Source organism: Rhamphochromis sp. 'chilingali' (genome assembly GCF_963969265.1).
Source record: "Rhamphochromis sp. 'chilingali' genome assembly, chromosome: 3".
NCBI lineage: Eukaryota > Metazoa > Chordata > Actinopteri > Cichliformes > Cichlidae > Rhamphochromis > Rhamphochromis sp. 'chilingali'.
This window is the reverse complement of record NC_137931.1, coordinates 44,216,666-44,244,087: the sequence shown is the minus strand read 5'-3', so window position 1 is coordinate 44,244,087 and position 27,422 is coordinate 44,216,666. Positions and strand designations below refer to the sequence as shown.

The 27,422-nt window shown below is 40.5% G+C and overlaps 1 protein-coding gene across 4 annotated transcripts; it reads right to left on the bottom strand.

Moving 5' to 3' along the window:
- Nucleotides 1-1,105: 1,105 nt before the first annotated feature.
- ghrhrl (growth hormone releasing hormone receptor, like) lies at nucleotides 1,106-26,352 on the bottom strand. 4 transcript variants are annotated; one of them, XM_080877319.1, is made up of 13 exons: nucleotides 26,223-26,352; nucleotides 16,213-16,318; nucleotides 15,555-15,662; nucleotides 14,057-14,148; nucleotides 13,135-13,238; nucleotides 12,120-12,252; nucleotides 11,785-11,938; nucleotides 9,977-10,037; nucleotides 9,612-9,681; nucleotides 9,345-9,436; nucleotides 8,498-8,627; nucleotides 8,157-8,198; nucleotides 1,106-2,487 (listed from the first exon to the last, which is right to left on the bottom strand). In XM_080877319.1, the coding sequence occupies exons 1-13, from the start codon at nucleotides 26,268-26,270 to the stop codon at nucleotides 2,386-2,388; spliced, it is 1,242 nt and encodes a 413-aa protein (XP_080733445.1). In that variant the 5' UTR covers nucleotides 26,271-26,352; the 3' UTR covers nucleotides 1,106-2,385. The 4 variants fall into 4 exon arrangements, with proteins under 4 accessions (XP_080733445.1, XP_080733447.1, XP_080733448.1 ...); XM_080877321.1 differs by lacking the exon at nucleotides 8,498-8,627; XM_080877322.1 differs by lacking the exons at nucleotides 11,785-11,938; nucleotides 14,057-14,148.
- Nucleotides 26,353-27,422: the final 1,070 nt, after the last annotated feature.

Here is a 27,422-nt window from a genome sequence, read left to right as displayed (position 1 = left end):
ACTCATTGTTATTTTTCCCATAAAGCTTTTTTCTTATTTTTCTGTGCACATTTCAGTCACAGCTTTAAAAAAAAACGTATTTTTACAGAGCTCATCTTGTAGCTCACATCAGACCTACTACTTTAATGTCTCTCCTGTGAGTGACAGACAGACATGATAAAGAAAACCTTTATGTTCCTGCTTCAGTAGTCACTTTAATAAAGGGTGAATCTAACGAATCACAGAAACTGTCTCCTAGTTTCTTACTTTGTTCACGCTTGGTGTTACTTTAAAATAATATTTTAACTTAAAAAAAAATAGAAAACTGTTGTGTTTTCTATTAAAAGAAATCTCTATATATCGATAATTGGAGACAACTTATCTGGACCACCCCTCATACACCCCCCTTCTGGTTCTCTGTCTACGACCCTCCTGCTCTACAATGTTTGTTCTCTTTTTTTGTGTCCCTCCCCTTTTCCGTTCATTCACCTTTCATTAGCCCATAGGCTTCTGCCCAGTCAAGTCTTCTCTGAAGCCATTACTACACTGCAGCCTTAATTCACAATATATTATCTACAGGAAATGCTGCCAAGTGAGGATGTAGTCCCAGCTAGTGAAATTAAATTAATTAAATTGCTCAAGGATGCCGTAACTGTGTTTGGATCAAAGTCCATTATTTGGGATCCTCCTCACCCATTCCCACTGCGTAGAAAGGACTGCATCTTTTGTATGTAGTTGAAATAATGGAAACCATCAAAGCAAACACAATACAGCCTGTGATAATGTGAAACCTCTAATGGGTCATGATTATTTGAATTGTTTCTCCCAACTGGAAACCATCAGAATTTTTCTAATGGTTTCTGTTGATTCACTTCTCCACCCGCATGTGAACTGAACACATACTTCTACACATTTTAATGGCTATATTATAACAAAGGTGAGGACATAACATACAAGCTGCACTGCAAACCAGATCTAATTATTTAAGTATTTAAGCAAGTGGATACCCCATCATCTTTGCAGTGGCGTAAAAGTGTTAAAACATTTTGTAGCTGGCAGCAGATGTTTTCTGTCATTATGAAAGAAACTGCAGAGTCATAATTACACAGAGTAAAAGTGTTTATGCTGTAACCTACAGAAGTCAGACATGGTACAAGGTTTTAAAAGATCACAGAAAGAGGCTCAGTTGAAACAGTAAGTAAGAGGTGGTGATAAAGGAACAGTCTCACAGTTTATACATTCACGTCAAGGATAAGAGCTAATTTACATAAAATAAAATGTACACATTGCAGGCATGAAAAGTAGCGGTAATTATTATGTTTTCATCTTACATTTGATTTTTTTTTTCACTAAACAAGATGCAAAAAGCATATTTATTTGTGCAGTATTAATATTATTCTTTTAGCATGTAGGTGAAAGCACTCGACAATACATTAGCATGTAAAGTTAAACATTATATTAAAAAAAGGCTTTTTTCACATTTTTGTGCTGATAGTAGATGGCAGTGGAGATCCAGATCATTTGTTCACTTTGGCTGACTGAACAACTTGGCAGAACACAACATGCTGCATTAACTTTAACCTTCAAAGTCTGCAGAGTAGTGCATTTCAACGACGTGCCATTTAAGGTTGAGTGTGCAGGTTTTCATTCTTAAATAAAAACAGGCCGAGTGAATACATAAAAGAAAGAGGCAAAAAACCAAAGAAATAATCATAACTTGTACAATACCTCTCCCCCATGTGCCGAATAATATTTAAATACCAATGAACAATAAGAAAGCCATTAAGAATAAGACATTTTAATTGTCATTTGAGTGATTAAAGAGGTGAGTCATGTGTGCGTCAGCTGGCAGTAGGCTACAGCTTCATATGTAGTGTCCTGCAGGCTATCAGATTTCAATATACTTGGTCTTATTTAAGCATCTAAAATGCAAATGCTAATCATAATATGTAGTTTCCTGGTTAATAAAAACAACAACAACACCTAATGACTTGCTAACTGATGGTTACGTAATTGATGGGCTATGCAAAATTATTATTCTTTAATTTGACCTTTGATGCCTCCAGGGATGTTTCAAATTCTAATTCAGTTGTCATAGTGCCCTTTGGGAAATGCAGATGGAAACTGACAGGCTCGCTTGTAGGATGTGTAAAATGTCAAGGGATTTCAGAATTATTCTCCTTTTGATAGTTCACCCCAGTTCATTCAATCTGACTGAAGGAGAACAGTCAGTGAATCAGCTTGAAATGACTTCCAGGCCCCGGCTTCACTGATGCATGTTCGACAACCTCTTTTTATTGTGTGTGCTACGTACAGCTCGTTAGAAATTATGATGTGCACAGAAGCAATTCTCTGCAAATACTCAGCAAAGGTTCTGCAGGAAGGAGCAAAAAGCATCTCGGGCTTCTAGAAAGGCGTGTCCATCTGACTGCCTTTCGGAGCGGGAGACACTACCCCATAACTCCTTTCCTGCCACCTCAACCACTGCATGTGGACCTCTTTCTGGACCTATCAAGCAAACACACAGGCATAAATATCTGTTTAAATCAGTGTTTAGATTGTATCATTATGGTAAGAGCAATAGCTTAACATTTTGGGAAATTCATTTATTTGTTTTCAAAGCCTTTTGATACATGTGCAGTGCTTAGACCACCACTCAATGTAAGGTTTATGCCAAAGCCGCCCTAAACTAATAGTAATGGTCATAACCAAAATCATCTTTTATGTTTCTGTAAAGGTTAATCACAAGTATCTGTAAGCTCTTTGAAATTCTTAATGGTTTTCATTGTAGTTTCATTTTAGTTAACCGTGAATTTTCAAATTTACAGCTTTACAACAACAACAACAAAAAAATAGTTGAAAAAAAGTAAAGCACACTCTTTTTTATTGACATGCCAAATTAAAGTTAATTACTTGCATTCCTGATTGGGAAAATAAGTTTTAGTGTTTGACTGCTGTGCTCGGTCTCTCATAGAAGTCCATATTTGGGTATAAAAATGTGCATTCAATTTGTTATACACAACATAATGTCTTGTTTTACGCAAGTTTTTCACATATTTTTTTTTTTTTTTTTTTTCCTTTTTTTAAATGACATCAGAAACAGCAGTATGCGACATTACGTGATGGCAGAGCTTCAGTTCATCCTTTGTCATTTTTTTTTTTTTTTTTTTTTTTTTTTTTAATAAATAGGACAGGGGGAATGAATGAGAGAAAGAGGGGGAGAGAAAGAAAGAAAACCAAAGGGGAGAAGAGACGGTGAGAAGGGGGGGAAGAGAGAGAGAAAAAAAAAAAAGAACTCCTGGGTCACCTGTATGGAGAGAAAAAAAAAAACAAACAAAAAAAACAAACAGAGGAGACAGCAAACAACAAAGAGCAACATAATAATAGAGAAAACAAAGCACCATCACAATAAACTAGCTAGTCATAGATATCAATATTTACTAAATAATAAACGATATTGTGCAGCACGCAAGATAGACAGCGCACAGTGTGCTTTGAGGCAGCAGCCAAGAAAGCTTTAGTCCGCGTCTGTGAATACCCATGTGTGCATACCTGTGTGGATCAGCATGCTTGCATTCCAAAGGTTTCTCCATGTAATGATCTGCTAGGGAGTGTGGGGGGGGCCACAGCCCCGTCCTCCAGGGTGTGAAGCAGGTATGGAGGAGATCAAAACTCCAGACATCCAGAGGCCCCCAGAACACAAGAGACCATGGAAGACCAACAGAGGGGCAGCCGCGCCACTGTCCCAGAAAGAGCTGAGGAGAGTCCCAGATGAGGGCTCGCCCAGCAGCCGCGGAGCAGAAGTCAGGGGGAGTTGCAGTGACGCGCCCGTGAGCTCCGCCGGCCCCCAGCTGTGCCTGAGTGACCGAGCCCCAGGCCGAGAGGCCGGGGGCACCCCACCTCCAAAGGGGCCCGAGCGAGCCCCAGGCCCCAGGCCCCGACAAGCGGCCGCCAAGGAGTGAGCCGGTGTGTACCCGGACGCCCACCCCCAGACACAAAGAACCACCAACACACCGACACCTGAGGGAGTCCGCCACCGGCAGGGGAAGTGGTGGTGGGTGGAGATAGGCCTCCAAACCTTGGAGGGCCTGAGGTGTCCCCAGAGAGGTGGCGTCTGATACCCAACCTGACATATAGACACAGACATACAGGCACACACAGACACAAACATCCATTCCCACCCTCATGCTCTCATATGCACTCACTCCACACTCAACCAACGTGGAGACAGACATAAAGAGACGCTGTACACACAATCACACTCCCCAAGCGTACTCTACAAACCGGGTCTAGGTACCCTTGCCCCTGGAGGGGGGAATTGCACCCAGACCCAGGTGGTGTTACCCTTTTCCCTGCGGTGGGGAGAGGCAGACCACCCCGACTCCGCAGCAGCAGGGAGGCCCCACACCCCAGACCGCAGTCGGACGGCCAACTCCTCCTACTAGCCCTCCCGCTCCAGCAGGCCGCAGAGAATGGGGGTGGGAGAAGACTCCAAACCTCCCTCCACCCGCTCATTGTAGTGTTGATGCATATGTGTTCTAAGGTGCAATTAAAACCCAGGAGGGCATGGAGCTACCTGCCAAGGAGCAGCAGGTAAGCGCAGGTAAGTTTTTCACATATTTATAAAATATTTTCCTTTATTTTTTATGACAGTTGGTTCTGTGTGTTAGCCCTGCGACAGACTGGCGACCTGTCCAGGGTGTACCCTGCCTCTCGCCCTATGACAGCTGGGATAGGCTCCAGCGCCCCCCGCGACCCTGAAAAGGATAAGCGGAAGCGAATGGATGGATGGATGGTATAATAAATTTGTTAAGCACTATATGGCAAACTGGGAACCCATAATCTGGTATTTTGACTTAGCCTCTTATTACAACAACCATTTTTGTGGTTGGCAGTGCTCATGAATATCCGAGCCAAGACAAAAGCTTAACTGACATCAGACAATGCCGATGGCTTGAGTGCATTTTGGCAAAAGCAATCCCTCATTTAGTCTCCATCAAGCCTTTTACCTGCAAGCTTTGATGGCATGTGCACTACAAATGGAAATCATGTTCAGTGCCTACAGGTTCTGCATATTCATATAAAGATATCTGTTTATTCTGGTTAAATATACAGGGAGCGCAGAATTATTAGGCAAGTTGTATTTTTGAGGAATAATGTTATTATTGAACAACAACCATGTTCTCAATGAACCCAGAAAACTCATTAATATCAAAGCTGAATGTTTTTGGAAGTAGTTTTTAGTTTGTTTTTAGTTTTAGCTATTTTAGGGGGATATCTGTGTGTGCAGGTGACTATTACTGTGCATAATTATTAGGCAACTTAACAAAAAACAAATATATACCCATTTCAATTATTTATTTTTACCAGTGAAACCAATATAACATCTCCACATTCACAAATATACATTTCTGACATTCAAAAACAAAACAAAAACAAATCAGCCACCAATATAGCCACCTTTCTTTGCAAGGACACTCAAAAGCCTGCCATCCATGGATCCTGTCAGTGTTTTGATCTGTTCACCATCAACATTGCGTGCAGCAGCAACCACAGCCTCCCAGACACTGTTCAGAGAGGTGTACTGTTTTCCCTCCTTGTAAATCTCACATTTGATGATGGACCACAGGTTCTCAATGGGGTTCAGATCAGGTGAACAAGGTGGCCATGTCATTAGTTTTTCTTCTTTTATACCCTTTCTTGCCAGCCACGCTGTGGAGTACTTGGACGCGTGTGATGGAGTATTGTCCTGCATGAAAATCATGTTTTTCTTGAAGGATGCAGACTTCTTCCTGTACCACTGCTTGAAGAAGGTGTCTTCCAGAAACTGGCAGTAGGACTGGGAGTTGAGCTTGACTCCATCCTCAACCCGAAAAGGCCCCACAAGCTCACCTTTGATGATACCAGCCCAAACCAGTACTCCACCTCCACCTTGCTGGCGTCTGAGTCGGACTGGAGCTCTCTGCCCTTTACCAATCCAGCCACGGGCCCATCCATCTGGCCCATCAAGACTCACTCTCATTTCATCAGTCCATAAAACCTTAGAAAAATCAGTCTTGAGATATTTCTTGGCCCAGTCTTGACGTTTCAGCTTGTGTGTCTTGTTCAGTGGTGGTCGTCTTTCAGCCTTTCTTACCTTAGCCATGTCTCTGAGTATTGCACACCTTGTGCTTTTGGGCACTCCAGTGATGTTGCAGCTCTGAAATATGGCCAAACTGGTGGCAAGTGGCATCTTGGCAGCTGTACGCTTGACTTTTCTCAGTTCATGGGCAGTTATTTTGCGCCTTGGTTTTTCCACACGCTTCTTGCGACCCTGTTGACTATTTTGAATGAAACGCTTGATTGTTCGATGATCACGCTTCAGAAGCTTTGCAATTTTGAGACTGCTGCATCCCTCTGCAAGATATCTCATTATTTTTGACTTTTCTGAGCCTGTCAAGTCCTTCTTTTGACCCATTTTGCCAAAGGAAAGGAAGTTGCCTAATAATTATGCACACCTGATATAGGGTGTTGATGTCATTAGACCACACCCCTTCTCATTACAGAGATGCACATCACCTAATATGCTTAATTGGTAGTAGGCTTTCGAGCCTATACAGCTTGGAGTAAGACAACATGCATGAAGAGGATGATGTGGACAAAATACTCATTTGCCTAATAATTCTGCACTCCCTGTATGTCTACAACCAGCAATCGCTGAGCCACAGTGACTAGGTACCAGCTAGCTTGGCAAACCCTGCCTACAGCATTTTTTTTATCCAATGTGTTTAATGATTAACAAAAAAGACCAAAAAAAAAACACAAGTCTGATTGCAGTTTGCATCATTATGGAGCATTATATGCCAACCTACTGCTGGCAAGGAGAGGCAGGTAACCAAACTGCTTGGATTAAAAATAATTCTGGATTTTTCGCTTCTACACTTACATTTTTGCAGAACTAAACAAAGTTAAATGAACTAGAATATTAAATTACGTTTTTAAATTAGTGCAAGGATAAGATAGGGTTGCAGTAGTTTTATATAACAGAGGTGCAACTTGTATCAATTTTCTTAGTAACCAATGAAGAAAAAAGTTGTAGAAGACAAACATCTATATTTAGCAAAATGTCAGACTATTTCTTTTATACTTTAAAAGTGAAACAAGAATCACCTCACTGTTGACAGATGAAAGCTAAACACAGTGTTTTATATATGTATATATTTATATATTTCTTGCTGAGAATCAATGCATTCATTCTGTGTATCAGTGAAACAATTAAATAGGTTACATAGGTAATCATACAAATAGTACATTAAATGAAATAATTCTCATGACCATTCGGTGACTCTAACGTGTTTCTCGTGTCTCTAAAGCATGTGAGTCATATAGTGTACACTGTCTGCTTCTGCCCCCAGTTTTTTGGAGGCTGGCCTTACATTAATCTTGCCAGTTACATAAGCATGCTGGGTCCTTTCCTTATGCAATGCTGGGAAGAGAAGTGGAAAATATTTTTTGCATTTTTAGCACTGACAACTCTAAACCAGTTACCTCCTGCTGGAATACAGATTAGCCACAATATTAAAATGCTCACTGAAGCGCCTGGGGAGCAAAGCCTTGCCACACAGCAGCTACTTTAGCACAAACTGCTCAAAATCTTAATGATGGGTATGATAGGGGTCTAGTGGATACATAGCGCATAACAGCTTGCTGACTATATGAGCCATGGCCTGCCAGATACATTGTGAGAAACAGACAAGCAATGTTCCTCTGGGAAACTCCCCATGTTCCTTTGTCATGCATGACATACCTAAATATTGTGGCAGACCATCTGTCACACTTCTCCACGGCAGCACTATTCCCTGATGGCATTGGGCTCTTTCAGCCAGTGAAAATGCTCCGTCGCAGTGCAAAAAGCTGTTCAGGAATCGTTTCAGGAACACGAGAGAGTTCAAGGTGCTGACTTGGCCTCCAAACATTCCTCATCTCAATATAACTGAGCCTCTTTGAGGTTGCGCTAAGTGTGACCCATGCTTCTAGAATAACAATAATACTATGCTTCTGAGACACCATGGGACAGTTTTGCGCATTGTGGCTGATGTGTATGAGTCTCACGTGAAGGCTAATTATGCACCACAGTGTGTGTAAATTGTGTGTGCAATTTTCTGAACACTTTAGAGTAGTGTGGTTTGTGTACTGACCTCTTGATTTAGAAAGCAATACAGAATGGCCACAAGAAGCCCCTGTGAAAGAGATGGGTTTAATCATTAATATTTATGATAATAATAAGTGACACTTTCATTAATAAATGGAACATGCTGCCTAAAAGGACAGAAAGTGAAGCAGATCTAATAACCAAACTGACTTTCAATTCTAGGCCTGCAACACAAAGATCTAATGTCGTCGAGATGCTGTCTCACACCCATAATGCTCAAACAGTGGAAGCCAAGTTAACATGAAGGATTATCACAGGATGCTGAAGAGACTATGGTACAGCATGTACAGTATGTGCCATTAGTGTTGATGCAATCCATGTGTGTACCTGGAAGGACCCCATACAGAGCTCGATACAAAGGCGCAGGTTAATATTGAAGTAGTCGGGCAGAAAATTGAAGAACATGTAGTGAGTTCCAAACAAAGGGATGAGGAGGAGGGTGGATTTAGTCAGGCGCCTGTTGCACAAAAGCAAAGGAAAAAGAGTCTGCTTATACGTACCTCATTTGAATGCTGCACCTGATATCATCATGCATGCAGACACAGTAATGATCAGATGCCAATCAAGATGATCTTTGTCTTTGTGTGTGTCATTCTGTATGCAGCCTCTCTTTACAAGAGGAAAGGTAAGCAGCGGGGGCATGATTTCAAATAGGGCTATTAAAATGTAGCTGCAGAGATAATGTCTTTATGTGTCAGGGAACATGTGAACTTAACTGGTGCAATTAAGTCAAGCATCATTTAACTTACTGTACCTATGGTATTTCTTTTATGAGATCCGGATTTACGTGATGTGCCTGAACATTTTCAGTTAATTAGTGAATCTATTTCAATTAGAAATTCTAATGAGCCTCTTGGTAAGCGGAACTGCAGACGTGGCCAGACTGAATTACTGAATTATTCATGGCCTACAATAGTTTTTAATTTTTGGCACAACTTGCAATGTTCTCAGCATCAAACGGTAACTATCAGAGTAAAAAAGTACCAGTGAGTGAAGAAAAGTATTTCAAAATGTCTGAAAACGTTTGCCAATTGAAGATAAACACGTCTTGTATCAGAAACGAGATGAATTTGATCGTTTCTGTGTTCAAAATGCAATAATGACTAAAATATGAGATTCTGTATCACGGCCGAGTTCCCATTGTCTACAACTGTGTCTGCACCTAAAGGATTACCTGTACTGAGAGGAGTTATTGAACTGGATCAGACGTGGATTGAGCTTTTGTATTAGAATTCTGATGATATTCATGAAGAGCATAAAATTGACCTGTTGAAAGAAAAAGCAAGAATGCAAAAATCAATACTAATACTAATAATAAAAATTTTAAAAACTGTAACAAGTATTACATCAAATGCTGCTTTCAGCAACATGATTATTGAATGTCATGGCAACAATATGAGCAGCCAAGCGTATAATTAACTTAGGCTGGTGTGGCATTTACCGCTATAGAGACAACAATCGGCCCCTTGATGATCCACCAATAGGGTGAGTCCTCATTGATGTCCCAACATCTGTGCAAGAAATGTGCACTTTAGAAGATTTCTTCAAGCATTGCATGCAGTAAATTTAATCGACGTCCTAAAAATAACACCCAACAATTACTGCTGAGTACAAAGTGAGTGCAAATTATCCATGTAAATGCACTTACAATATTATGTACAGTAGACTCACGTTCACATTCCCCTCTAATGCGTTTATATGCATCATTTTCATTAATTTAGCACAATTTAGCATTTCACCTATTGCTGCTTATGAGAAATAATAATGATTGTGGCTATAGAAGCTGTAATTCAAGTTTATACAAACTCTGTGTCCTCAAAATACACCCTGGATCCAATCCACAGGACTATGAAGAGCACCGGCACACCTGTTACAGAAATCAAAACTAGTGTCAGTGAGATGCAATCATTACACACGAAAATGGCTGAATCAGAGTTAGGAAGCTACCAGTGTGTGAACTGATTGGACGAGTATCAATTTTCCTAATATCTGCACCATGCAGAAGGAATAAAATGTAAATGAATTATTTTAAAGGTTGTGTGCACTACAGTGTACATCTTACAGTAAGTACAATGAACCCACATAATTCTATCCAAGATCTCATAGTGTGAGAGGCAGGTACATTCAATCTATAGCAGATCTAATAAATTATCAATATAAACGTTAACCTCCTAAGACCCGAACAGCATGCATTTTTAATTTCTCTTTGATATTTGGGCTGATTGTATTTACATTCATCAGGTCCCAAAGAATTACCAGGATTTTTTTTTTTACCTAATTTTTGTTTCTAAGAAAAATGAGAGACACTTATGAGGATATTCATTTAAAATTTCGATAGAGCAGTAGCAGTACAATGTCCTCGTAAGTGGATATCAGGCCCTTGTAGAGCAAAATTGAGTATTTTGGTCTAAATAACCCAAAATGTGATGTCCACATATGTGGACGCCAGGTATTAGGAGGTTAATATAGATAAATGGTAAATGGCCTGCATTTGTATAGCGCTTTTCTAGTCCCTAAGGACCCCAAAGCGCTTTACACTACATTCAGTCATTCACCCATTCACACACACATTCACGCGATGGCAAGCTACATTGTAGCCACAGCTGCCCTGGGGCGCACTGACAGAGGCGAGGCTGCCGGACACTGGCGCCACCGGGCCCTCTGACCACCACCAGTAGGCAAACACGGGGTTAGTATCTTGCCCAAGGATATTTGGCATGCAGCGAGGAGGCAGCCTGGGATCGAACCACCAACCTTCTGATTAGTGGCTGACCTGCTCTGCCACCTGAGCTACAGCCACCCGAAGATCAATGCTGCACATGCCACTGAACCAGGAAACTTTTTAGCTGTTATAATAATATGCACATGTTGGCTGATGTTACCGTTTCTGGTTCTTTTTGACCTTGAAGGCTGCTGTGAAACTTTGCTAATCAGCACTTTAGGTGTGATCCAAATAAAATCCCAATGGGAAAGTAAAAGGTAAAAATGTTATTTTGGTATTTGCTATGCTTTATTTACAGACACTTGAATATTAACTGGGAAAAAATGACAGCACGAGGCAGAAGTTTTCCAAAATGAAATAAATGCTCCAAACTACCTGCAAGTTTGATGGAGTTAAAAATTGAAAATCCCCACTGCCAGTATTTGTTCAATCCAAAAAGAGCAACAAAAAACAGGGATTTTTTTCAGATTCCTGTTTGTATTCATGTATTTTCTTCGTTTAAAAACACACATACAACAGTACAAACAGGTGGAGTAATTTACTGAAACATGCAAACACAAATGGAACAAAAGGTAATTCAGGCCAAATCTGAGTTCTAACAAGCTCGAAAGGTAATATTTGGTATCTTCAAGCCTTTTGAAGACTTATTGCTCAAGACTTTTCACAGTATTGTAAAACTTTTTTTAACCTGATTCTTTCTCTAAAGTGTTTTACAGTATCTCTAAAAAAAGATGAGTTATAAAACTGTAATTTTTGGAAAATTCTAATGTTATCATACATGTCTTCTCACTATTGTTAAATCTGAGATATTGCAAAGTAGGGCCATGTTCTTTAATTTGGTAGGCGGCTCAACATAGCAAATGTTGGGGAAATTGTATGTCAAGGTCCTCACCCCATCCCAGCAAGCTGAAGCCCCACAGGCATCGGCGGCTATGATAGAAAGAGGAGAGCAGCAGGGAACTGAGGTAAAGTGCCTCCACCAGGAGCCAAAAAAAGTTTGCCATTACACAGTAGTGACAGAAGACCACAGAGGCTTTACAGGCAAACTGACCAGAAAGAACAAGAAGAGGGGAAAGGACAGAGAGCAAAGTGTAAGGAGGAATTAGTGTGGTAAGGCGTGCATAAGCAATATGTGATTATGCATAAATACATGAGATCAGGGAAATGCACCCAGAGGAATTTCTTAATACAAACAAGAAGCACTTGTCCCGAGCATCATTATCTTACTGTGGAAAGGGTGCAGTGGTTGGTGTCGTCGCTTGAGAACAGAGTAGCATCCTTTATAAACACCGCCACAGCTTTCAGGATGAACGTAAGAAAGAGCTGGATGTGAATAAAGTTCCTGGCACAACGCAGTTTCCTGTAAAAGAGCAGGAATACATTTATAACCAATACGAGATTTTGCATTGTACTGTATCATGAACAGCAAATGCAAAAACATCACATTTCTACAACTGTGCAAACTGGCGCAGTCTGTGGTTTTAGTTCATAGTTTTGATCAGTGAACAAAGAAAAATGTGAGTGGCAGAGAACAAAAATAAAAAAGAGACAGAGACGTAACTGATGCCAGTGATCTTGTTCGTGAAGCAATTTACTGGCAATCAGATTAGATTCATAAACAATCAGCTGGAAAGAGGAACAAACAAACTGTAACCCACAGAGCTGGTGCATAAGTTTTCAAAACGCTGTCTTGGCATTTGGTTACAGACTTGGTGAGGAGACTAAGGCACGTGTCAGGCCTACAAAACAGATAGGTGTTGGTCGGTGGGCTTATTTAAATGTGGAAAGAGCCAGGAAGGTTATTTCATCTGTTTCCAGTTTTCATGCAACACGAGCCTTTTATGGCACCACATGCACTGTACAGACATCACAGTGTTATCAGCTGTGTAATCTAAATCCTACAAAGAGTGTAAATTTCCCAACTCCCTTATCTCTTACACATTCCATCAGATCTAATTCCAAATGGGGACACAAAGACGTGGCAGAGTTGCAAAACTGCCATGTGCTGTGTGAGTGTCGATGAGTATCAGGCACTGGTAAAAGTTTTTCATAAACCCAGACTTGAAGAGAGTGCCTTGAACCCATCAGCAATCCCACTTTATTGTTCTGTGAACAATAAAGTTGCATCCTTTGTAAAGCAGTTCATCTGAATTTCGAGCTGTTATTTCCATTGCTTATGTCACCCAAAATGTGCTTTTTACTGACAAAAAGCTAAATAAAAATCAGTATTTTCGGTTTATACCTGAAGAGTAGCAGGATCAACACAGCAACAGCCAACACCACTAGAGAGATGCTGTAGCCAATGGTGTATATGAGCTTCACTGAGGCAAAGTAAGACTCCTCCATCTGGAAGCAGGATGAAAATGAAGATTTTGAATGAAAGGAAATTACACTCAAATATCAAAGCTTTTCAAAATGATGTCAGACATCAAAATGAATGTAATGTCTTAAAATGAGTCTAAATTACAGGCAAGATTGAGACTAAACTGCACTGAGGAGATGACTGTGGAATAACTGCAAGAAAGCTTTCCATATTTTGTGTCTTAGCCTAATGGCAGAAAGAGAGTTGGCTAAGCACATAGCTAAATCTACTATGAAAAAGCTACTTAATTACAATACACTGTCACATTTAATTACTAATGTTCTACTTCAGCTATTTGGAACATTTAAGACGTCTTTTTAAAATAACAATAATAATAATAATACAAAAATATGCTCTTTTTAGCATCAAATATGGAATCTTTCCAAAAGAAAAGACTTCATGCTCTCTTTGTGAGCTATTATGCAACGGGTCAAATTAGATCCACTCATTCTGCAAAAGTGTTTATATTTGTATGATTTTTCATACAGCCAATTATCATGTGTTAGCTGTACCTGAATCTCCAAAGAAGCAAAAGTAGGAACATGCACAGTGGTTCAACTACAGTCCCAAATGTGTCCTGAAACATGGAATATGTTAATAATTTTGCTAGCTTTTTTTTGTTTATTTCCACAGGTGCATTTCTGTCCTTCTGTTTTCTTTCCTCTTTATTGCTGTTGGTTGCCTCTTTGTTCCTGGTGCTTCTCCTCCTGTTTCTAATTTTCTGCCTGACCTCTGTGCTCCCAATCTAGTCTCACATTCCTCAGTCTGACATCCCTAGCTGCCTCGCTTCAGCAACTCTCACCTCGGGAATGTCATCATCCACATTGCAGGCAACATGGTATGGTGGGAATGGCCTCGACCAACCTCCACTTGTACAGTTTTGGCTCACTGACCCTAAAGACGAAAGATGTGAGCTCAAGAGTCAGTTGTGCAATGCTGAGACTGACTTTAGTAATAATCAGGGTTACATATTTATGTGTGATATTTTGATGCAGACTGAAATGTCAGAAAAAGTTCTCGTGGATTGTCATAAAATTTCTTACTTTAGTGCTGACCCCCCTGACTCATCATCTAGACTTCATCTGCAAAACTGACATTCTCAACTGTAGCTTGTGTGCAGTGGTAATCAGGAGCATGACAATTCTGAAAACACCAAAACTGCAATACAAACATCTGCATTATTGTATCGCAGTTTCATTTGACCATATCCTGATACGTGCGTAATTCTGTTGAAGCCTAGTTAAAGCAAGCTAATCTGGTGAAATCAGTCAAATTTAAAAATCATTCAAGAAATTGGTGAGCTGAAAATAAGTTTAATAGAGGTAAAAAAAATTCCCCATCTTTTGCTATTAATCCCCTTTAAAGAAAACCAGTGCACTAACGACATAGTGGCTCCTCCAGCTAATGATGATCACAGTTCACATGTTATTGTACAGTGTGAAGAACAGAACGAAACTGATATGTTTATATCATATCATATATATTGATTACATTTTCAAAATAAAGCAACATCAATTCCTTAAGTATTTGCTAGTGTTAAACATGACTATTATTAAAAAAATGTCAGTTTCTGGGGGGGACGTATCAAATGTGTTCAAATTCATTCACCATGACTGGCGCCACAGACGCCTCCTTTAATGGAAACAAAATGGTTTCACAGTTTAGCACCAGCAGTGTCTGTAGCTGGGACTGACCAAATACGTGGTTGATCCTACTGAATCCGTAGGAGGAGTTTGCTTGTTGGGGTTAGAGCAGGGCTTTCACACTGTGAGTGCTCGGGCCCTAATAAATCAAATTTCAGATATTGCTACTGTATGTCTGAAAATGCTGATGTTTTCAATCCTTTTAAACCTCATGTCTGTCATTGTATTAACCTTTTTCAGTTGTTAGATTTCGCTCGCAAGTTAAAGTCCTGCTCACCGACTTGACATAAAGTTAATATGGTGCTTGAATTTTGCCCAGGGCATCAATGTACTTAAGTATGGCTTCACTGAGCTGCTGCCTCTTAGTGGTGGTCAGAGTCTGTTGAGTATGTACATCTTGTTTGCTCATTTTGGGTTTGACTATCTGTGCACACTTTCAAACTTGCTTATTTATCTGTTAGTGAAAATTTAATTGGATTGCAGTCTCCTGTGACAACACAAATTCATAGCCTGCCCAAAAGATCAATTTAATCACCGAATGAAAAAAAACACGCACTTTATGAAGACATCAGTATTACAAAAAACACCCTTTGACGTCAGAGGATTAATAATTTAGCTTAATAATGGCCCGTTTCCAGCATGTGATCTGGCACTCACCTGTGCTATTTCTGAAGAGGGAGAAGACTGCAGGACAAGCTCTGTGCACAGTCTCCCCAACAACTGCATGAGGCCAGCAGGTGACCGCATCCCAGAAGGGCCAACAACCTTTTCGACAAAGGTTTAGGAGGAGAAAGAAGGTTAGAAAAGGTGAGTATCAGAGTGCTGAATCGGAAGGAAAGACAGTGAGATTCCATAAATTATATCTGAAATACACAGTTAAAAATATATAGATAGAGTGTAAAAGCAAGTGGTGTAAATCATGAGCTTGCTTCCAACTGCAATCTTCAACGGCCTAGCGCCCACCTCCTTGTACATTTCATAAGGACAAAAAAAGTACTGTAGGTCCCCAAGCAAAAGCCTTATCTTGTGATAGATTACATACATAAACCCTTATGTTGCTATCCTTATTGGTCTCATTTACTGATGCATCAAAGTGATATATCACCTAGTTTGTTTTCATTCTGCAGTTAGAACGCCAACAAGAATATTTCCCGATAATGGATGGTTTTCTGTGAAGCTTCTATTCCAGCTCAGACCCCTGCACTTAATGTGAGCATTACTATATTTCATAACACAACTGCAACCACCCATGAATTCATATGAGCAGTTGCAATGATGAGAACAGGATGGTTAGATTTCAAAAAGGAAAACACACCTTCTGTGCTTCTGTTCTCCTGTTCTGCAATGTACTGAAGGCAGTGACGCTCTTCTTTCTCCAGCTGAAAAATGTATTCACATTCAGGATGCAGACTTGAGAACACCTAGAGGTACAAAACAAGGCAAGGGGAGAGATGTTTAGTACACTGAGAGGTATAAGCTGTGCTAAGTTAGTGTCTCATTACATGAAAGAGACTCCGTGTATGTGAAAAAAAATTGCGCCTTCTTTTAAAAGAGCAGTGACTCATTTTACTTTCTAGCTAAAACACAACAAAACAAAACAAAACACATACTTATTTCCATTGATGGCATTTACCAAAAATATCTTTTAATACATCACACAGAAGACGTTTGAAAATGAGCAACTATCCATCCATGCTCCGACTCAGACATTCTTCTTTTTATCGGTGTCCTAATTTTTCACTGTGATGTTTTTTGGGAGCCCAACAAATAAGGGGGTAAAGGGTCGATGTAAGGCAAGTGTTGGATGGTAGAGAGTGCAGGGAAGAAAGCAGCAGAGTGGCATGAAACTGTAAACTTAAAGTGCATGAATTTGTGTGTATTGCTGCAATCTGTTGCACTAAAATATATTTTTGTAAAAATACATTGTTGTTGTTGTTGGGTTGTTTTTTTTTGTTTTGTTTTTAAAAGGTCAATGCACTCTCATGCCAGCACATCAAATAATATCCTTTTGTCAGATGCTGTCTGGGTCCAGCTGAGTCCTGCAAAGGTCAGCTTGAGAGGTAAGTCACTGTTTATCCATCGGGGGATTGTGGTTCCCATGCTGCTTGGAGCTTTGGAGCTTTGCGTTTTGCACCTTACTTTGCTGTTATCCCGCCTCTCGCCCTATGACAGCCGGTTTAGGCTCCAGCTTCCCAGAACCTTGAATTGGCAGTTAGGAAAATAGATCGATGAATGGACCGTGACCCTGAACTGGATAATCGGACGTAAATGGATGGATGGATGGTTTAGGCACTAAATGCTGATTGGTTAGGTTTAACCAATCAGAGTTTTGGCTACATTTTGCTTTATAGCAGTACTCTTTAATATCAGTAACCCTGCACATTGTAAAATGAAAAATGGGAGCCATAAACCTGTAAGTCAGGGCAAAGACTCCAAAGAACAAATGCAACATGCAACCCCCTTGGACTGAGAACGCACTACATATACAATAAACCATTCTCTGTGATATGGGTAACATACCATAGATAGGCAATGCTGGGTGAAAAACATCCACTATTATTTTATAGCCTAACATCCGACCCTCCAGTTAGGGTCAACATTAATGTTTTTTATGTAATCTATCTTACAAAACAAGCACACATAAATTTAACTGAACATTTTTTTAAATATACTGCACAACAATTTCTCTCTCTGCAGGAATGCAAATGGTCGGCAGTGACTGAGGTAGATTTGGGGGGGCTACAGTGACAGCTATGGGTTAAATCAAAAAATCTATATATCTCATTATTTTATCCTGCCAGCAAACTTATGTGGTCTCAATCTAAAGGTCAGAGCAGCAGAGGGGGTCTTGTTGAGCTGTTACAAGATACTGCAACAGTGTGCTTCATATTATTGCTACCCACCTGTACATAGATAGCTCAATATGGTGCCTCACCATATGAAGGCAACAGAATCTCTTACTGTAAAAGCTTCCTTGACGTCAGTTACTACATTCCTCAGTTTAATAATCTCTCTACTAATTCCAAAGCAATATGGTTATTTCCATTTAGAAATGGAAATTATCTGGAGCATCTGCCATAAAAGAAGAAAAACATTAAAGCAGAAATATCACAGATGGAAGAGATAATGAGTCAGTCCACCTGACCGTGTGGCGCTTGCAGACACTGTACGTGTCCACAGGAATAACACTGGTAAGTCACACGACTTACACGTGTGTGGTCAAGGTACAGCTCTTGTTTTGCTGACCTTAATCTTAACTTTATGAGGATGTGTTTTCCTTATGGGGATAAAAGAAAGTCAAAACATAATGTTCTCTGAATTAATGGATATACAACTCGTGTGTGTGTGCGGATTATAGTAGTAGAACTATCTTTATGAGGGCTGGTTTGAGTCTTAAATCATCAGAGTGAGGGTATTTTGGCCTATCCTCACTTTCTCACACCCGCTTTAAAGCACTGGTTGAAGATGAAGACTTGTTTTTAGTTTATTCTAGAATTAGTTTTATATTAGAGTTAGGATAGAGGATGGGAGCAGCACTTATTTGTGATAGTTAACTTCAAGATAAGGCACTAGGAAATGTATTGTGTCAATGAATGCCCTCATAAAGATAATCAAACAAACGTGTGTATGTTTAAAACATGGCACAAGGACAAAACAAGAAAACGGAGGCAAATATATCATAACGCCCCTCTAATTTTAACATTTTGAGCCTATCTTGCAATTTGTAACTACCCAATGCCGAGTAGTTACAGGGCAGCTCTTTGAGCTGTTTCTTTACTTTGAATCCATTTAACCTCCACAGATTAAGACAGCAGGTCACACAGCCCTAAAACACAAAACATCTGTTACAGATACACACATATTGCTAAGACTTTTGTCCTTGTTTCAGCTCATTTCCATCTCAGTTTAAAAATCCTTGAGGGGAAAACAAGTGTCTTTCTGACAAGATGCTACCAAGCTCTTAATGAAACAAACCCTCAGAGGCTAAATTCCTGTGGGACGACAAAGACTTCCTGTGGAGAACCCTGATTAGTCACCACCTTTCTGAGTGCCATCCAATAGGATGAACTGTTTGTGCGCCACAAGCATTTGCCTTTAAAAAGACGGGTTTTTCTGTAGGTGAAACAGCCTCATTTGAAAGGCCACCAGGAGTGATTTCATGAAATTACATGTGCATACTCGTGCACAAATACAGTGTTTTTAATATCATAAACCTGTGCTTTGATTTGAATTCAGTGAAGTGTAAAATTATCGGGGGGAAAAACACCGCAGTTTCATTTTACTGAAAAATATTGGTTGACTTTCAGGGTTGTTGCACCAATTCTGCTGAAAGACATGAAAATTGGTTTGGAAATGGAAAATAAAATGATGAATGAGTAGCAAAAGACCTGATTTAAAAAAAAAAAAATCTAATATATACGTGTTATTCTAAAGTTGTCATTTAAAGAAATGGTGAAATGGTGCAGTTATGAATCTCCTCACTATCAAACACTAAATAAGTGTCAGTTTTACATGTTAGATAAGATATTTATGATCAGGTCTGCCTTTGAGATTCTTATCAAAGGCAAACAGAAGGTTGTTTATCCAAACAAGAAGAAACCTGTACCTTAGAATTCATGATTTATTTAAAAACAGATATCTAAACTTGGGGAATGAAACTGTTCATTTCTATTACTCATCTCAGCCATTTTCATCTCACTGTGAACAAGTTCATCATCTCTCTCTCACACACACACACACACACACACACACAGATAATGATAGTCTTACAAATAACAGACCGCTTTAGTATGTATGCCAAAACCACCTACAGAATAAACACATACAGGAAACTCGCTGGAAATTAACACAATCTCACTGACAACTGTTGGACACAAAAATTGTTTCCTCTTCATTTTCTTTAAGTAAGTGGAAACAAACATGCAAGCACTCAGTACTATCCCCCCTCCATCAATGATACGTGGAAATGTTAGAAACAACCAGAGCATACATATCCCTGCCAGTCCTCTTTGTTCCTAATGCAATGCTAATAATATAATGAGAGGTGTTATGGTGAATTTTACCCAACAATTACTACTCTTCTCGTTCAAAGGCTGGCAGGGGATTTTTTTTTAAAGGCTTCCCTTGTCTTCTGCAGATATAATGAATGCAAACAGAAAGACTGTGCAGTGTGTTGTGCTTCAGTTTGTATAGCGCTAAATTGTTTCCTTCTAAACCAGGGGTAATTCATTGTAAAATTAGTTCTAGGGCATTTATATTCATTGTTGAAAAATCATAAATATGACTAAATAGCTGTTTCTCATGCAAAAGGGTGCTGTGAGGACATTTATTCTATAGGAGTAGCGTGCAGGTTAGGGGAAGTAAGACCCGTTTTGAATGCAGGGGGTGAAGAATACAGCAAGTCAAGACTGGATGGTTACAGGCACCAAGGGTGCATGTCGTGCTCATGCATTTCAAGAGCATGATGGAGACAGTATGCTGCAGTTAAAAGACAGAAACAGTGGGAGATTTAAAGATGGGTGGGTGGCTGCACAAGGTAAGTCTGAACAATATGAGCCTTGAAACTAAATGCAAAGCCAGTGGTCCATTTGCGTTGCCAGGTTAGCATGCTGCCTGCCATAAAATATGTTCCCTGAGAGGTGAAGCCTATTATCCACTAACTACCCAAAAAGGGGCCATAGGAATGGGCTCACTTTGCAGATGCTGCCATCTATTTTCAAAAGCAAATGGGGTGCACTTTTATGCTGCTTTACACAGTACTCAGGCACAGTGCAAAAACATAACATCGTCATTCAATCAGAAAGATAGAACAAACAAGGTCAGCCTCTAAAGTTCAGATTATGTCAACAGAAAGGAACAGTTTGACTTTTTTTCCCTTTTTGTTTTCTTGCAGGTAAGATAGATATGAACGAAAGAGCTGGTGTAGTTTAGCATAATTGGATCAAACAAAGTCCGTTCTAGATTTTCTCTTCTCTTTTATAGAATGTAAATCTACACGTAAGCAATCAATCTAATAGCAGAATGAACATGGTTTACCTCAGAAGGGGTGCCATACATTTTTTATGTGTGTATGTAACTATGCAGCCAAAACTAGAGTTCCTTTCCACCCTTTTGTCTTTCTATTTGTTTTTCACTCACGTCCTGATTAAAATGCAAATTTTCAATCATATCTGAGCTTTCAGCAGAATACAGACCTCCCATACAGTACTGTAGCACTGGTCTTGTTTGTCGTGATTGTGTGCGTCTATGTGTGTGTGTGTAGTTCATTATGATTCTCAGCAGTCCTGAGTAGCGAAAGAGAATGAAGAGGTACACGGGGATGAGTGTTTGCCCTGTTCCCATTCTCTCTTTGCCACACTGAGCATCACACCACCCGTTTGTCTGCTTTTCATATTTCTAGTCCGTTATGGAAATTAGCGAGGTGGCCCTATAATAATATCCCCATAAAATCTGTTGATTAGGAAAGAAGAAGTGTTGGCATATGAATGTGTGCAGATGTGTGTATGGTTTGTTGCCTGTATTGCTCCTTCACAGTTGACCAGACAAAACAAATTGAGCACTAAAAGAGTAAATAATTTATAATAATACTGGCAAACAAAAGTCACTCAGTTATTTTGATCTCACTAGATAATTTTAGTGGTGACTATGATAAATCAGATAATATATAATAATATATTATCTGATAATATAATAGACTGAGGGTCGCAGATGCCAACAGACTTAATAAACTGATCCGTAAGGCCAGCAATGTTGTGGGGATGGAGCTGGACTCCCTCAAGGTGGTGTCGGAGAGGCGGATGCTGTCCAAGATAAAGACAATGTTGGATAACACCTCCCACCCACTCCATGACATGCTGGTCAGTCACAGGAGCTCATTCAGTGAGAGACTGAGATTACCGAAAAGCACCACTGAACGACACAGGAAATCATTCCTGCCTGTGGCCATCTCCCTGTACAACGCATCCACTTAACACACTGTTTACTGCTACAACTACACATGTTTCTTTTCCAAATATTTATTTATGAGTGACTTATGTATGTATGTATATATATGTATATATTGTACTATTCTTAGTTAGCGTATTGTCTGTCTTGTCTTAATGTTGGTTTATAATGGAGCACTGTAACAAAAAATTATTTCCCCCAGGGATCAATAAAGTATTCTGATTCTGATTCTGATTCTGAATATACTGTACTTAGTCCCTTAAATACACCAGCAACACAATATATACATGTTTCCATCAATTACTACCTGACTGTTTGTTATACTTACTATAGCACCAAAAACGACAAGTGTTCAGTGCAATGGTACACTGTTATTTTCATTATCATCATCAATCTATTTTTTTCTTTAATCAAATTAAGACTGAATTGTTTTATGCAGAATATACAGAATGTAAAGAAAGCTATATTGTTCAAACTACAGGGTGGGTCATTTATATGGATACACCGTAATAACATGGGAATGGTTGGTGATATTAAAGTCCTGTTTGTGGCACATTAGTATATGTGAGGGGGCAAACTCCTCAAGACGGGTGGTGACCATGGTGGCCATTTAGAAGTCGGCCATCTTGGATACAACTTTTGTTTTTTCAATAGGAAGAGGGCCATGTGACACATCAAACTTATTGGTAATGTCACAAGAAAAACAATGGTGTGCTTGGTTTCAACGTAACTTTATTCTTTCATGAGTTACTTACAAGTTTCTCTTTGTTCACAGCCATTGACATGTTGAAGAGGTTAACACGTGAGGAGCGGATCGAAATTGTGTTGATATCTGGTGAACGCAGTAACCGGGTCATTGCAGCAGATTTCAATGCAAGACACCCTACGAGACCACCCATCTCCCATGCTACAGTTAGCAAACTGCTTGCTAAGTTTCGTGAAACTGGTTCAGTGTTGGATTTGCCAAAATGTGGACGCAAGAAAACTGTCACTAATGAAGAAACATCAGTGGCTGTCCTAGCTTCATTCAGCAAGAGCCCACAGCGTAGCACTCGCCGCATGTCACTGGAGAGTGGCACTAGTCGAACATCCCTTCGGCGGATATTAGCTACTCACAAATGGCACCCTTACAAACTCCAGCTTCTGCACCATCTCAACGAGGATGACCCAGATCGGCGCACAGAATTTGCAGAATGGGCAAAACAAAAATTGGAACAGGACCCTCAGTTCACGCAGAAGATTTCGTTCAGTGATGAGGCAAACTTTTATGTGAATGGTGAAGTTAACAAACAAAACCACCGCTATTGGTCTGACACTAACCCACATTGGATGGATCCAGAAGGCAATTGTCTATGGTGTGAAGATACGAGATGTGCAGCACCTGAAACTACGGATGCTGGATGCCTGTGCTGGCATTTCTCCTGCGGTGTTGCTATCAGTGTGTGAAGAGTGGGAGAAGAGGGTTGCATTGACAATCCAACACAATGGGCAGCACATTGAACACATTTTATAAGTGGTCAGAAACTTGTAAATAACTCATGAAAGAATAAAGTTACATTGAAACCAAGCACACCATTGTTTTTCTTGTGACATTACCAATAAGTTTGATGTGTCACATGGCCCTCTTCCTATTGAAAAAACAAAAGTTGTATCCAAGATGGCCGACTTCTAAATGGCCACCATGGTCACCACCCGTCTTGAGGAGTTTGGCCCCTCACATATACTAATGTGCCACAAACAGGACTTTAATATCACCAACCATTCCCATGTTATTACGGTGTATCCATATAAATGGCCCACCCTGTAGTTTGGAAATGCTGAGCAAGTCTAGAATGTGGCATTTTGTGGCAGACCAAAGACAGAGAAAACTAAGAAAACTGGCAAATATTCACATTTGGAAAAAGAAAAGGTTTGACTTTCTCGCCCATAAATACATGTACAACATCCACTCATATACAGAGATACACAGAAATCCTCCATCTTATCCATATTAAACCCATAATCGCACATAAGCACATATAAACTCACTGGCCACTTCAGTAGTTACACCTTGCTCTCTGGGGACACCTCAGGCCCTCCAAGGTTTGGAGGCCTATCTCCACCCACCACCACTTCCCCTGCCGGTGGCGGACTCCCTCAGGTGTCGGTGTGTTGGTGGTTCTTTGTGTCTGGGGGTGGGCGTCCGGGTACACACCGGCTCACTCCTTGGCGGCCGCTTGTCGGGGCCTGGGGCCTGGGGCTCGCTCGGGCCCCTTTGGAGGTGGGGTGCCCCCGGCCTCTCGGCCTGGGGCTCGGTCACTCAGGCACAGCTGGGGGCCGGCGGAGCTCACGGGCGCGTCACTGCAACTCCCCCTGACTTCTGCTCCGCGGCTGCTGGGCGAGCCCTCATCTGGGACTCTCCTCAGCTCTTTCTGGGACAGTGGCGCGGCTGCCCCTCTGTTGGTCTTCCATGGTCTCTTGTGTTCTGGGGGCCTCTGGATGTCTGGAGTTTTGATCTCCTCCATACCCGCTTCACACCCTGGAGGACGGGGCTGTGGCCCCCCCCACACTCCCTAGCAGATCATTACATGGAGAAACCTTTGGAATGCAAGCATGCTGATCCACACAGGTATGCACACAGGTGTACACATGGGTATTCACAGACGCGGACTAAAGCTTTCTTGGCTGCTGCCTCAAAGCACACTGTGCGCTGTCTATCTTGCGTGCTGCACAATATCGTTTATTATTTAGTAAATATTGATATCTATGACTAGCTAGTTTATTGTGATGGTGCTTTGTTTTCTCTATTATTATGTTGCTCTTTGTTGTTTGCTGTCTCCTCTGTTTGTTTTTTTTTGTTTGTTTTTTTTTTTTTCTCCATACAGGTGACCCAGGAGTTCTTTTTTTTTTTTCTCTCTCTTCCCCCCCCTTCTCACCGTCTCTTCTCCCCTTTGGTTTTCTTTCTTTCTCTCCCCCTCTTTCTCTCATTCATTCCCCCTGTCCTATTTATTAAAAAAAAAAAAAAAAAAAAAAAAATGACAAAGGATGAACTGAAGCTCTGCCATCACGTAATGTCGCATACTGCTGTTTCTGATGTCATTTAAAAAAAAAAAAAAAAGTTACACCTTGCTAGTTCTGTGTTGAGGCAAAAATGTGTGATGTCATGATAGCATCGCACATATGCTGCAGATTTGTTAGCTGCACATCTACAATGACAATCTCCCATTCCACCATATCCCAAAGGTTCTCTACTGCATTGAGATCTGGTGACTGTGGAGACCATTTGAGTGCAATGAACTCACTGTCATGTTCAGGAGAACATTCTGAGTTGAGCTTTGTGACACAGTGCTTTATCCTGCTGGAAGCAACAAGAACGGGATGGACATGGTCAGCAACAATACTCAGGTAGGCTATGTAGGGGCCCCAAGTGTTTGATACAAGGCTGGATGCTCTCATGTCGTTTATGCCAAATGCTGCCGCAGAAATCGAGAATCATCAGACCAGCCAATGTTTTTCCAATCTTCCGTTGTCCAATTTTAAAGAGGCTGTCGAATTGTAGCCTCAGTTTCCTCTTCTTCAACTGACCATTCTCCTCTGACCTTTGGTATTGACAAGAATCTTTCACCCAGGGAGCTGCTGCTCACTGGATATTTTCTCATTTTTGGACCATTTTCTGTAAACCCTAGAGACTGATATGTGAGAAAATACCAGCAGATCAGCAGCTTCTGACATACCCAGCCATCAGGCACCAACAACCCTGCTTCCTCAGACACTTAAATTACCTTTGCTCCTCATTCTAAAGCTGGGCTTTAACTTCAGCAGGTCATCCTGACCATGTCTACATGCCTAAATACAATGAATTGCTATGATATTTGCATCAGGCACCTAAAACTGTACCTGACTGTAATCCGTGATGCTCTCTGTAATCTATAGTCTTAAAGCAACAGCAGTACATTAACATTGTGACAATATTTCAACTCCTTCAGTGTGCAGCTGAAACGCAGTATATCAGTGTGTACATTCACGTCAGAAAAATAAATACTTTAAACCTCTGTGAAGAACAATTGTCTGGAAACAGACACAGAAGCTCAAAAAGGCGGATTGATTTGTTACCGATGTGCTTTTCTTTTAAGTAATGCAGTCCAAATCATGCAATCTGCACAGTCAGAGAAAATGTTTAAAAACATGACCTGGAGCTGATGCGCTTCAGCCGTGTAATTACACTGTTTTCTTGCTGCTTTGCTTCAGACACATTTATTTAATAATAGAATTATCTCTGGAAATTCGGCGACTTATAAGCTTTTCAGCTGATTATTACTTAATAAAAATAGTTCATCATGACTTTTCTTTAAAAAAAAAAAAACAACCCAACAAACATGCAGTCAAAGTAAAGACACTCACAGCTGGAGCCAAACACAGAGTGAGGAAAATCCCTCGGACACTGTACATGTCGTCCGCTCAGTAGGTTTCTCTCCGCTGAGTCCAAACTGCTTTCCTGAGACACTCTCCAGCAAGAGGACGGGATGCTGCGCTCTTTCCAGGTGTAAATACTTTTATCAATATGGCAACAATATAAATGTAGGGATTCCGGGATGCATTTTCACAATAAAAGCCTCGCCCCTGGGCTTCTCGTATGTAATGCTTGTGGATAAACAACTTTTCACACATCTCCATGAAAACAACAACAACGCCAATAACGCAGGAATAGGGGAGACTGACCTGTATCAGGTACGTGTGGCGAATTTGGACCATATCGTTCTTGTCTTTTATTTTGAAAAGCAGCATCAGTTCCCAGCTTCAGCTGCAAGCTTCACAGCTCAGATGCAGTTAGAGCTGTGCTCCTCTGCCTTCCAGAGCCAGGCTGGGTCGCCAAATACGCATAAATGTGTGCTTTGATAATATCACTTGCGTACTGTAGTTGGACAGCGTGTCTCATATCAAGCTGTCTTAAGGTTTTTTGTTTTGAGAGAGAAAAAACTTAGTACATTGCAATTGTACATTGCTAAAAAATAAAATAAAATTTAAAAAAATCAAGGGAAGCTCTAATATTTACAGTATAAACACAAAGTCAGTTAAACTTCAAGGTTATTCTATTCAAGTTTTCTTGATAATTTGTATCACGTTTTCTTGCAAAAAAGAAAAGAAAAGAAACGAGAAGACAATCTCTCCTCATCCCTCCTGATCTTTTCTCTAGATTTAGCATGAGATACTTGCAGCCCATTTACATTGCACAGGAAATCCAACTTCTCCAGTATAGCACATCCATACGTGCCATTGCAAGGCTTTCTCTGACTACTAGCACAGGAGTTTGCCAGTGGGACACTTGTACATGTTTCTGGCTAAACTGTCAGACGCAGAATCTCTGAGGGAGGTATGAGGGCCCAAGGTCCTCTACAGGGAGTCTTGAGATGCCATCGTTTCACAAGACTATTTCATGCCTGTCACATATGCTCAGTGTGAACTCGCTGTCATCTGTAATACAGGTCCCAGTAAAGGATGGGAAGTCATACCGCGGAGTCCATTTCTGACAGTTTGGTCAGAAATATGGACATGTGTAGTCTGCTGGAAATAACTTTGCAGGGCTCTGGCATTGCCCTTCAT

Coding starts and splice junctions, on each gene's coding strand:
- ghrhrl (XM_080877319.1), bottom strand. CDS start 26,270: ATGTACAGTGTCCGAGGGATTTTCCTCACTCTGTGTTTGGCTCCAGCT. Junction 13,239..14,056: donor TGGATGATGACATTCCCGAG/GTGAGAGTTGCT, acceptor TCCTGCTTCCAG/ATGGAGGAGTCTTACTTTGC. Junction 12,253..13,134: donor TTGATCCTGCTACTCTTCAG/GTATAAACCGAA, acceptor GCTCTTTTACAG/GAAACTGCGTTGTGCCAGGA.